Source organism: Puma concolor, chromosome D4, assembly GCF_028749965.1.
Source record: "Puma concolor isolate L17-30 chromosome D4, mPumCon1.1.hap2, whole genome shotgun sequence".
NCBI classification, from domain to species: domain Eukaryota; kingdom Metazoa; phylum Chordata; class Mammalia; order Carnivora; family Felidae; genus Puma; species Puma concolor.
Window position 1 is genome coordinate 6042353 of NC_141679.1, and position 11924 is coordinate 6054276.

At 50.2% G+C, this 11924-nt stretch overlaps 1 protein-coding gene across 1 annotated transcript in view; it reads left to right on the forward strand.

Annotated features, from left to right (window-relative positions):
- Positions 1-11724, forward strand: part of LOC147574683 (uncharacterized) — a 77559-nt gene extending 65835 nt beyond the window's left edge. Inside the window, exon 4 of the mRNA XM_086684734.1 lies at positions 8976-11724. Within this exon, the coding sequence (XP_086540860.1) occupies positions 8976-9373 (398 nt within the window). The 3' untranslated portion in view covers positions 9374-11724. The remainder of the gene's footprint in view (positions 1-8975) is intronic.
- The last annotated feature ends 200 nt before the right edge of the window (positions 11725-11924 follow it).

Genomic DNA, 11924 nt, shown 5'->3' on the forward strand with positions numbered 1-11924 from the left:
GTCAGATTCATGGAGGAGTGGAGACAAGTAGGAGCTGGCTCCTGGCATTTCCAGTTTATGCACGGAACCCAACCAGGGCCTCAGCCACCCACTGGTGCCCCGGCCCCATCCTCCCTCCGCCCTGCCAGGCTGGCCATGACATTGGCAAGAATCACCATGGAGAGTTCCTATTTATATGCATTTGGTTCTTTCTCAGGATGAGGCCTCAGTTCTCAGTTGTTTTTCTAACTGCCCCAATCAGCCTCCTCTGATAGATAGGTAAAACCACGGGGATGGAATTGTTCAGGACAACCAAGGACAGAAATGTAAAGCTTTAGGGAGGAGTTCATTCTCTTGAAAATAAAGGATGGAACTGATCCAATTTAATTTAGTATTAAAGATTCTCAGAGCAATCAGGATCTGACCCATTCAGTGAATAATTGGCATGAAGTAAACCTTGACCATCTCAGTAGTTGGGAAGGGGCATATTTAATTATTCTCTGCTTTTCATGTGGATGGTTTGGCCTGGTGAGTCAGGCTAGGAGGGACCTCACACTAAACATCTCCCCCACTTTATTCAGCCAAGTAGAGAAAGGCATAAGGTGGGATTCGTCATCTAGGCATGACTACTGGGGAGACCAACTCCTGACCTTACGATTACAAATCAAAATGTGGTAAACGGGATTATCTGGAAATGAGCCAGTCGCCATGCTGGACATCTCCTTTCAGACAATTGCAAATGCTTGGACACACACATCTCGACCAGTGCTTTCATGAGGTGATGGTGTCTGCACAGGTGCAAGGCCACTGGATTGGCCACGCTCTCCTTTCTCGTGGATCTATCCTGAGCAACATAGGGTATCTAGTATCTGAGGCTGAATTGTGTGGGGCGAACTAATGGCATCTGTAGGCTGTGAGACCTAAGCCTTTCTAACTTTTGTTGGCACTTTTTATTAGATGGCGTCCACCCTGACTGTCAGGCCTGTGCTGAGCCTCACCTCTCCTCTCCCCCCTTCAGGCCTTACCTGTGTATCACTCCCCAAATTGTTCCTGTGCCATTTCTCTATTCGTTTCTTCGTCCTCCTGTCTCTGTGGGCCCTATGCGTCACGAACAACTTGTCCCAAGAATGAGATTTTTGTCTTCCCTATCCTACCATCTCATACAAGTCGTCTTGACCCTTTGGCCTTCCCCTCACTGGCCAGGACAGCAGAACTTTTTACTTGAAATGGCAGGAAATTAGAATCTTCGATCTACCCATATAAATCTTATGTTGTCTCCTCTCAGAATCACATAATTTGGGGCCACCTGGGTGGCTGTCCGTTGAGCGTCCGACTCTTGGTTTCAGCTCAGGTCATGATTTCAGGGTTTGTGGGCTTGAGCCCAACATACAGGCTAGCAGCACGGAGCCTACTTGGGGTTCCCTCCCTTCTCTCTCTCTCTCTCTCTCTCTCTCTCTCTGCCCCTCCCCTGCTCTCTCTCTCTCAAGATAAATAAACATTTTTTCCAAAAAGAGAATCACACCATTTTATTACAACCTCGGGCTGGGTCTGGCCAACACAGGTTCCCGGCCCTGGTTCAATTAACTGACAAGCAGTCCCTGCACTGTGACAGCTATAGGGCAGAGCCCTAGGGCTATGGATGGAACTGAGCACGGAAGCCGAGACCTGCATTACTGAGAATGAGAATCAGCCGAAATGGCACAATTCAGGCGGATACTAGGCGTCACAAATCAGCAAGGCCACAGCACAGGTGAATATGGGGCCTCTTCTGTGATGCTGAGGGTCTGGAGGCCTGGCAGTTTTCCATTATTGCTGGTAGAGGAGGTGGGGAGATATCCAGGATTCATCACAGATCTATTTCTTCTAAATCTGGAGCAGAATCCCAAAATTTTGGAGAAGGAGAGGTGTCTCTGAATTAGAGCTGCTGATCGTGAGCTGCGGGAGACTTGAGCACAGTATATTGCAGTGGCCATTTTCTGGAGTGCGGGGCTCAGGTCTTCACTCCATCCAGGCCGGTCTGGGCTATAAGCTTCAAGAAGACAGTTGCACCAGAGGTGCCGGAGTTGGGGCTGAATTGGCTCGACTCCTTACCTCGTACGCTGAAATTCGTACACGAGAGGGCTCCGGCCTCGGTGTGGAATGTCAAGCCGTTGGAGGCACAGGACACGTAAGCAAAGATGGACAAGACCGTTATGCAAGAGTACTGCCCTGCCGCACAGAGACCTCGCCCTGTCCAGTGACTAGCGCTGAATTGGGAGTCTCAAATGCTTTTCCCGTGGGAACCAGGGATGTTCGGGAGGTGTGTTGGGCCTCGCAACTGAGGTCTCTTAAGTGTATATCATTTTTCCCCCCAAAGATTCCAGTCTCAGGTCTCTTTATGGCCTGACTTCTTTGCCAAGAACTCTCGCCTGTGTCACCTGCATTGAAGCCTTGGAAGGTAAAGGGCTGGGATTTTAGCTTCTATCCTCAACATCACACAGACCCATGAGCCTGACACAATCTTGCCCGGGGGGGGGGGGGGGGGGGGGCGGAGCTACCAGAACAAGGTGTCGGACGGTGTCCCCTGAAGAGGTGCAGAGATACATCTGCCACATGGAATGCTGAAGGCTGAACACAACACCTCCCATGACCTCTTGTGAGGAGCAAAGGAAACCACCTGGTATGAGGGCTCAGATCCTGGGAGCGTTGAAGTCCAGTGAGGGTCGATGCCGGTAAGGATTAGAATGCAAGTCCCCGTGCAACACTACACTCAGCGCGTGGAGAGAGGATGGAATCAAAGCTGCTGCGCGGGTTACTGCGATACGTGCCCTTTGGGAGAAAAACATCATATTGAGATGCTCGTCCAGGTGAGGAGCAGAGCTTGGTGAGGGAGAGGGGAAGAGGCTCTAAGCCTGGCCTGAGCCTGGGGCCCAGTCGTCTCCCAACACACCCCTGCAGCAGATGGGCTTTCTCCCTGCTTGCAGATGGGCACTGGAGTGGGCTGTGGAGAAACCGGGAGCCAACCTGTCTTCCTCCTGTGGTCCCCCTTGCGGCCGGAGAGAGAGAGAGCTTGGCGCTCTGATTTTTAGTTTCGTCCTTGCCGCTTCCTCCTTCTGGCACATCAGACCATCAGATGAGAAGTGTGTGGCCGCAAACACCTTAAATCCAGAGATTTGGGCCAGAAATTAGAGGTCCTCAACCTCCTTGCTCAAACTTTGAGTCACTCCGCCTCTTTAGGCTGTATTTCCATCACTGTGAATCCTCGATATCAGCAGGTGATAAAAAAAGAAACAAACTCTCTGATGGTAAGACAGTGGGTGGGGAGAGGAGGGCAGTTGGAACCAGGGAAACCTACTGACTGGGTGCAGTGATATTCTGGGCATTAAGTGACGAGGGTCCAACCTAGATGGTATCAGGAAGACAAAGGGGAATGAATAGATGAAAACCTTCTTTAAAAAAAAAAAAAAAGGGGTGCCTGGGTGGCGCAGTCGGTTAAGCGTCCGACTTCAGCCAGGTCACGATCTCGCGGTCCGTGAGTTCGAGCCCCGCGTCAGGCTCTGGGCTGATGGCTCAGAGCCTGCAGCCTGCTTCCAATTCTGTGTCTCCCTCTCTCTCTGACCCTCCCCCGTTCATGCTCTGTCTCTCTCTGTCCCAAAAATAAATAAAAACGTTGAAAAAAAAATTAAAAAAAAAAAAAAAAAGGTGAGCAAAACTTTGTGAGAATTTGGAGTTGGGGAAAGAAAGGGAGGAACATCAAGAGAACTTTAGGGTTAGTATCTGGAAACAGCTTCATCCTGAAATATGTCCCCTTTCATGCCTTTCTCCCCTTTTTAGGAGTCTTTTAGGAGTCACTTCAAAGCTACTACTGCTAAAGCCCCATAATCCTTTATCCTTAATTCTACAGTCCCCTAAGATCTCTGCACTGAAATCTTTTCCATATACTCACGCGGTGACCAAACATAACTGAACCGATAAAAGGATGTTCATACTCTTCATTTGTCCCGCTGAACAGTCCCATGGCTCATTGCGGGAACCTGGATGCGTGTGATGAAGGCGTGCGGCCAGTATCACTGGGTGCGTGGGTACGAGGCACGTACAGTACGTGCATCACCCCTCAGCACCCCTCAGATGGTCCACTCAGGGGAAACAGCACCCTGCTTCCTGGGAATGGGGCACGCGGTCCCCACGCTGGAGCTCCTCGGCAGTTCTAAACGCACATGAGGGAGCGCCCAGTCCTACTCCCAGACCCCTGCCTGACCCAGGGCCAACTCAGCCAGGTCATCATCGGCCTGGGTGTCAGTCTACACTGCAGCACCCCAGTGCTTTGAATCCACGTGGTCAAACTGGCGGCTTCCTCGATGCCATCTCACGCTTAGCCTAGCACCTCCCATTGTCATTCTTTTATGATCTCCCAAGTAGGGCCACCTCACTCTAAATATACCACCCCATTTTGTCATCCTAACTCCTCTCTGGGCAACTGGGGCTAACGGCCAGACCGAGCCCACTGAAAGTCTTGTGCAAAGCAAACCAATGATCATTTGCACATGGCGCTTGTGCAAATGCCTACCCTGTGTCTCATGGTGCTTTAGAATGTGTGTATGTGTGTGTAAATGTATGATACATATTCACGTGGGTTGTTATAGTGATATGTTGATAGCCAACAGATCTCTGGTGGAGAGGATCCATTAGAGGAAACAAAACTGGTTTTGGTGGCTATGAACGCAAAATGTGTATGAAGAAATAAACATTTTTTTGTCCACCTGCTTTGTTTCTAGTTTCGCCACCAGTCCCTGGCTGGGTGGGTCAGAGCAGGAACGACACGCTGTCGTTAAGAAGCTCATAGTCTAATGCTTGAAGTCTGAGTTTAAAAGCATGCATTTTTTCCTTCTTTGTCATTTTATAAGATTCCCCAGTTGGAAAATATGAAAGAGCAGTTCTTAGAGTTGGGCAGACTTAGAATCAGAGGTGGAGAAGCCACTTCCTGGGCTCCAGTCCCAAGAGATTTAATTGGCATGAAGTCCTAGAATCTGCGTGTTTGACATAAACACCCAGGCAGTTCTAATGCAAGTGGGCTGCAGACCACAGTTGACAGAACATTGACCCACAATGTTGAATCAAAACTGTAAATAGGGGCGCCTGGTGGCTCAGTCGGTTAAGCGTCTGACTTCAGCTCAGGTCATGATCTCACAGTCCGTGAGTTTGAGCCCCGCGTCGGGCTCTGTGCTGACAGCTCAGAGCCTGGAGCCTGCTTCGGATTCTGTGTCTCCCCCTCTCTCTCTTCTCTCTCTCAAAAATAGACATTAAAAAAAGCTGTAAATAGGGGTACCTGAGTGGCTCAGTCAGTTGGGCATCTGACTTCGGCTCAGGTCATGATCTCATGGTTTGTGGGTTTGAGCCCTATGTCAGGCTCTGTGCCGACAGAGCCTGCTTTGGATCCTGTGTCTCCTTCTCCCTCTGCCCCTCCCTACTCATGCTCTGCACGTCTCTCCTTAGATACAAATAAACATTAAAACATTTTTTTAAAACTGTAAATGCATTTGTTTTACTTTAATTGAGAACCTGGAATTGAAAAGCATATAAGTCATTCCATAAATCTTGACATAAAGATCTTCAAATATTCCTTAGGGACAGTCCATAGTTATGTTCTTTTGCCTTCCAGCACTAAAGTGAAACTCACTCCACAGTTATTTCTTAGAAAGAGCTGAAAATTTAAAACAACAAGAATAAGAACAAACAACTCAACCACTATCACCACCACCACCAAAATGATCCACCAACAGACTCCTGCCTGGGGTGTAGACATGCCCCACTTTCACGATGGACGGAATGGCCTCAACATCTGCTTTCACACTCGGCTTCAGTTGTTCCAGGAGCGTGCTTGGCTGTCCATACAGAGGAGCTCGCTGGACAATCAGCAGAATGGGTGAAAAGTCAGCAAAACCATAAAAGATTACTTAAAGACAAAGTAGCAAAATGCTTATTCAAACATCCAGAAATTTTTCTTTCATCTGGAAGGATGGAACCGGGGCTGGTAGGCACTGAGAATATACAATCAGTAATCAATGAAGAACTCGTATATTGCTTCTAAGAAATCCATTCTATGTGCATGACATTTATGAAAGCAACAACATATGATGTAAATCTCAGATCTGCTCAGGATCCAGTCACTAATCTCTTTCGGGGAAAAGACTTTGAAAACCATCCTTGCATTCCACTCTTGGGCAGTGTTGAAAAGTAGCTCTGTGCCCTAATAAAACTAATTGCAAATAAAAAGAATCTTTGAGAGGGGGATGCCCCAGGGTTTTACTTTCTGTATGTTATATTCTTTTCCAGTAGGTAACAGAAACAGAGCCCATTCTTTTTTTTTTTTTTTTAATGTTTTATTTATTTTTGAGAGAGGGGGTGAGCAGGGAAGGGGCAGAAAGAGGCGGGGACAGAGGATTCAAAGCAGGCTCCACGCTGACAGCAGTGAGCCTCATGCATGTGAGATCGTGACCTGAGCCGAAGTCGGACCTCAACCAACTGAGGCACCAAGGTGCCCCGAAACAGAGCCCATTCTTAAAAAAAAAAAAAAAAAAATCTGTGTGACCACCAATGTCTTCCAATGTGTATAATTCATATAAGAGCCATGTCGAGCCCTGGGCAGGGAATGGGGTGCGATCCTACGGGAAAGAATGAAAAGCAAAAGAGGCAAGTACCTAATGTGATACTTAAACATGTAAAATTAGCTCTTCACCTGACAGACAATCTGCTGAATGTATACAAGGTTTATTACACCCAGCAGATCTTATTACGGCTCAAGAGAACAAGCTAGATGCTTGTGTTGGTTTCTACTGCTGTCCTAACAAGTTACCATAAACTTAGTGGCTTAGAAGAACACACGTTTACATCTCACAGTTCTATGGGTTAGGAGTCCACCAAGAATCTCACTGGACTAAAATCAAGATGTCACCAGGGCTGCCTTCCTTTCTAGAGGCTCTAGGGGACATTCTGTTTCTTTGCCTTTTCTAGTGTTTAGAGCCTCCCCCGCTGCTGTCCTGCATATTCCTTGGCTCCTGGCCTCTTCCTCCCTCTTCAGCACTGGCAACAGCACGTGGAGTCCCCCTCCCCCAGCATCTTTCTGACCTCCTTTTCTGCCCCTTCCAATCTTAAATCCCCATATAATTACATGGGACCCCCTGAATCATCCAGGTCCTTAACATAAGCACATCTGCAAAGTCCCTTCTGCTGTGTGATATATCCATAGGTTCCAGGGACTAGAATGGGGACCTCCTAGGCAGGAAGGTGGCGTTACTCTGCCTACCATCACACTATTAACTCAGGTGCCAACTAATAAATAGTAAAATTAAAAACATATCTTTTCTAATTTTGACAGTTTAGGAAAATCAGGACACTGCGCTAGACCACAATCTAGAACAGCAAATGAACACAAAGCCAAATTAGAACCTTAGAAGTGCTCCACTGATGACCATAAACATCGCACAAATACCAGTCTCTTTGGAGTCATTGTTTTGTTCTCCAGGTGTGGCTTTTTTCCCCCTGCAAAGGCAGACTGATGGCAGAAAGCTCGTCCAAGGCGAAGAGGGCAGTGGTGGCGGAAAGGCAGGCGGGGGCCGAGTCCGCCTGCCTGCCAGGGACCCCGCTCTCAGCCGGATCTAAAGGGGGGGCAGGTGGGATGGTTTCCTTTGGACCTGCCCTTGCCCGAGCTCGGGGATCCTTGTGCGCCTCCCCCAGGCGGCCACCAGGGGGCGCGGCGGTCCTTCCCTGGGAACCCCCAACCCGCTAAGCCCGCGGGCCCCCGGATGTGCCGCGGGGCAGGATCTCGCGCGGCCGCCCGAGTGTGCGGAGGCTGCTGACGTGTGGTCGCGCTCCCCCGGCCAGGCCTGGGGGCGGGGCGGTGGCGGAGGCCGCGCTCCTGGAGCAAAGCCACCTGCCTCGGTCTCCCCCAAACCGGGCTCTGACCGGAGAGAGACGCGTCCGCGCTTCCCCGGGGCGGGGGTCTCTTATCTTCGCGGCAGGGGCAGCCTCTCCCGTCTTGGCCGTCGGGTGTGTGCGTGTGCACGCGTCTGTGTGTGCACAGCGTGTGCGGGCACGCGTGCGTGCGTGCGTGCGCCGGGCAGGGGCTCGGGGCAGAAGTTGCCGGGAGAGGAAGGCAAGTCCGGGGAGGAGGCTGGCAGGACCAGAGCTGGAATGCCCATGCGGGAGGGCAGCAGGGGGTGGGAGCGGGAGGAAATGCCCCTTAATGAGGTTATGGTTCTCCGTGTTGGGCTTATTCCTTCCTTTTGAGAATTGTCTGTCCCGGTGGGGTTTTTTTCCAGAAGCCTGAAACTTGACCGCGCCACTTCGGGCTGTGAGTGCACCATCACGGTGGGCGTGTAAGAGGCCAGCTGGGCCTGCACAGAGGTCTTAGTGCTTCTGGATGCTTAGGGAAGGACCCGGTGAGTGGAGCCCCTCCTGGGGTCTCCTCTGGAGCAGCACGGTGAGGTGTCTGGGGATCTCTGCCCCTCCCTCCAGTGCTTGGGTTGCAGCTCATCCATTTGGCGAAGCTGCTGTCTCTTGCTCACTCCCCAGGGGAGAGAAGTCAGGCTGAGCCCAGTGTTCCCCAGGGACACCCAACAGACACCCTACAAAACCGCAGAGAAAGTGGGGACTTCCCATCAGGCCACCTTGAGGTCGTGTTAATACTTCCTTTGGAAGAATTTTGAGAGAACAGAAATGATTAAGTCTCTCAAGGATGTCTTTTAAAGAGGCATGTCGTCTGGCAAGGTCCCTGTTTCCAGCCCCGACCTCACAGGAACACCCACTCCGCTCCTGGACGTGGGGACCTGGGACTTCTTGCAAACCCATACAGAGTCTAGCAAAAACTTCACTTAGAACTGGCGCCATGCTTTTTCAATACAAGCTTGCGGGGTTTTCTTCCTTCCAGAGTTCACCCTGGCTGTGGCTGTAGTCTCTCTTCTGTAAAAGTCTCTATCCAGAATCCAGATCCACATTTTGCAACCTTGATTTTAAAATAGAGGTGCCACAGCAATTCAGAGTAACAGGAACTGGATTTGCTCTCCTGCCCGCGACAAGAAAACATCACAGACGAAACGAGACAAAATACGTGACGTGCAGATTTTTCAACAGACTGGGCAGCAGGCAGAAGAGGACGGTGATGCCCCAGAGGATGGGAGACAAACAGGTGAGCCCTGCAGTTGCTTCCATTTACTGCCGGAGAGAGTTTCCAAGTGAAACACGGGGAGGAGAAACCGAAGAGGAGCCCAGTGGACCTCGAGTTGAGGACACTGAGCCGAGACGCCATGGAGGCCACGGTGACCAGAGGCCACAGGACAGAGTTCCAGAGAGGAGAGAGCTGCAGAAAGCCAGTCAGGAACATCTGTCCAGGGGGCCCCTCCAGTGTGCAACACGGTAGTGATCAGCACCCACATGTGAGGCAAAGTACCCAAGGTCAGGGGTAAGTCATTTGACAGGACTAGAGGTAACAGTGCCTGGCACTCACACAGGGCTGGGAATGATGCTTGTCCCCAACAGATAGACTGGAAGGAAAAAACATCCTCATAATTCATGGGGAGGGGTGGCATGCTCAAGGAGGTCTTTCCTCAGTGTCAGGAAACTCATTAGCCCTGGACTGAGCGCTTCTCTGGGCCAGTTAGCAAATCCTGGAAGCAAGATCTGAAACTATTTCCAAGTAGATGCACCCCGAACAAAGCTCAGAATTTATAGCAACACGGAAATACCAGCAACCAACATGGTCAAACTCGGAACGTCTGGCATTCAAAGACTTCAAGGTACGCAAAGAGGCAGGGAAATGACCCCTAATGAGGAGGCCGATCAGTCATTTGAAAATGGTCCAGAGCTGGCACAGATGTTAAGCATCACCAGAGAAGAACATTAAAGCATGTATTAAAGGCGTAGTTCGTGAGTTCAAGACGTTAAGTAGACAAATGGAAAACGCATAAATGACCCAGTCTAACTTTAAGAGATGCCAACCACAATGTCTGATAGGAAGTGTACTGACTGTAAGAGATTATCGGTGATTAGAAAATGCAGAAGAGGGGCACCTGGGTGGCTCAGTCGGTTAATCATCCGACTCGGTTTCGGCTCAGGTCGTGATCTCACAGTTGGGCTCTGTGCTGACAGCATGGAGCCTGCTTGGGATTCTCTCTCTCTCTCTCTCTCTCTCTCTCTCTCTCTCTCTCTCTCTCTCTCTCTCTGTCTCCCCCTCCCCTGCTTTTATGTGCACTCTCTCTCCCTCTCTCTCAAAATAAATAAATCAGCTTAAAAAAAAAAGAGAAAATACAGAAGAAAAACATTTGCTAGGACTTGTATTGAGTCTGTAGATCCCTTTGGGCGATGTTGCAACCTTTACTCCATGAAATCTTCCAGTCCATGAGCACAAGATGTCCTTCCATTTCTTGCCTTCTTTAATCTCTTGCGACAATGTCATGGAATTTTCGGTGTACAAGTCTTTTGCTTCCTTGACTAGATTTATTCACAGATACTTTATTGTTTTGGGTACTGTCGTAGGTGAAACTTTTCTTCATTTCCTTGCCAGATTGTTTATTGCTCATATATAGAAACAGCTGGTTTTTCTCCAACTTGTAGCCTGCAACTTTGCAGAATTAGTTTATTGACTGTATTAGTTTTTGTGTGTGGATTAGTTAGGAATCTTCTGCATATAGGAGCACATCATCCCCAAAGAGAGATAGTTTCATTTCTTCCTTTCCGCCCTATTTTTGCTTACCTTCAGTTTTGAAAGATATTTGAGCCAGGTGTAGAAGCCAATACCCCACCACAAGCCACCTGTGGACTCAGAGATGATCAGTGACAGGCAGGAGCTTCCCTATTTTGGGTCGCCTCGGCCCGGGAGTCTCGGATCAACATGTGCAGCCTAGGCCAGGGACACAGATCCGGGAGCCCTTATTCTTTGCAAACCCGCTCCAACCGGAAGGACCACAGCGACCCCTGGAGGCGCCTCCAGGGATGGCTTATGGCCTGGGCGCTTCCAGGAAGCCAGAAGTCAGAAAAAGGCGGATCCCCAAACACCTAGCCAAAGACCCTGTGTAGACATAGGAGAAGGTTAACAGAGACCCAGGCACTCTTCTTCAAAGGGATCGTGAGCCTCAACATGGGCTCAAGTGGGGGGACTGCTGACTCCAGACCTTGGGGTCTCTGGGGTCGGAGTCTGGAGGCCTCTGAACAGGACTCTTCCAGGACGCTGAGCCCCACGGGCCACCTCACCCTCCTGCTGGCCCTCCTGCTCCGGGGGCAGAGCTGTGGAGTCCAAAAAGTAGAACCACAGGCTCTTGCTTGGGGAGTCCTTTCTCTGTTAGGAGTTAGATTAGGACCCCAGCTGCAAGGCTCCAACACCACACCGTGAGCCCTCCACTCCACGAATGACCATAGTGCTGTGGTGGGGTCTCAGCATTTGAGGTGAGGCTCATAGCCAGGTAATGCTGAAGATCTCTCCCTCCCTCTCTTCCCTCTTTCCCTCTCCCTCTTCCCTCTCTCCCTCTCCCTCTTCCCTCTCTCCCTCTCCCTCTCTTCTCCTCTTTACTCCAGGTGACCTTCCCTCACCTTCTTTCTCCAGTTCAGCTTTCTCCATGCACCCCTCTCCTTCCACAAGCATCCCCAGTTTGAGGCTACCCCAGTGCCCTGGATGGGGTGGGGAGCTCAGTGACCGTCCAGGTGATGCCCTCTAGATGTCTCTAGAAATTGTACCTGGTTCCAAACAGCCGCCATAATAAAGGTTTTTAACAGCCACTTTGAACAGCTTTTCACATCCTCCCATTCCGGGGTTCCTCCAGGACTGAAGACGTGAGTCCACAGTAGAGTTCTTGGTCACCCCCACCCCCACCCCAGACCCCACGCAGAATGCATCCTTCACAGAGCATCTATGGGTACCTACTTGGAGCCAGGTCCTGCTGTGGCTGTATCATGAGTAAACCCCTGTCGCTGCCCCA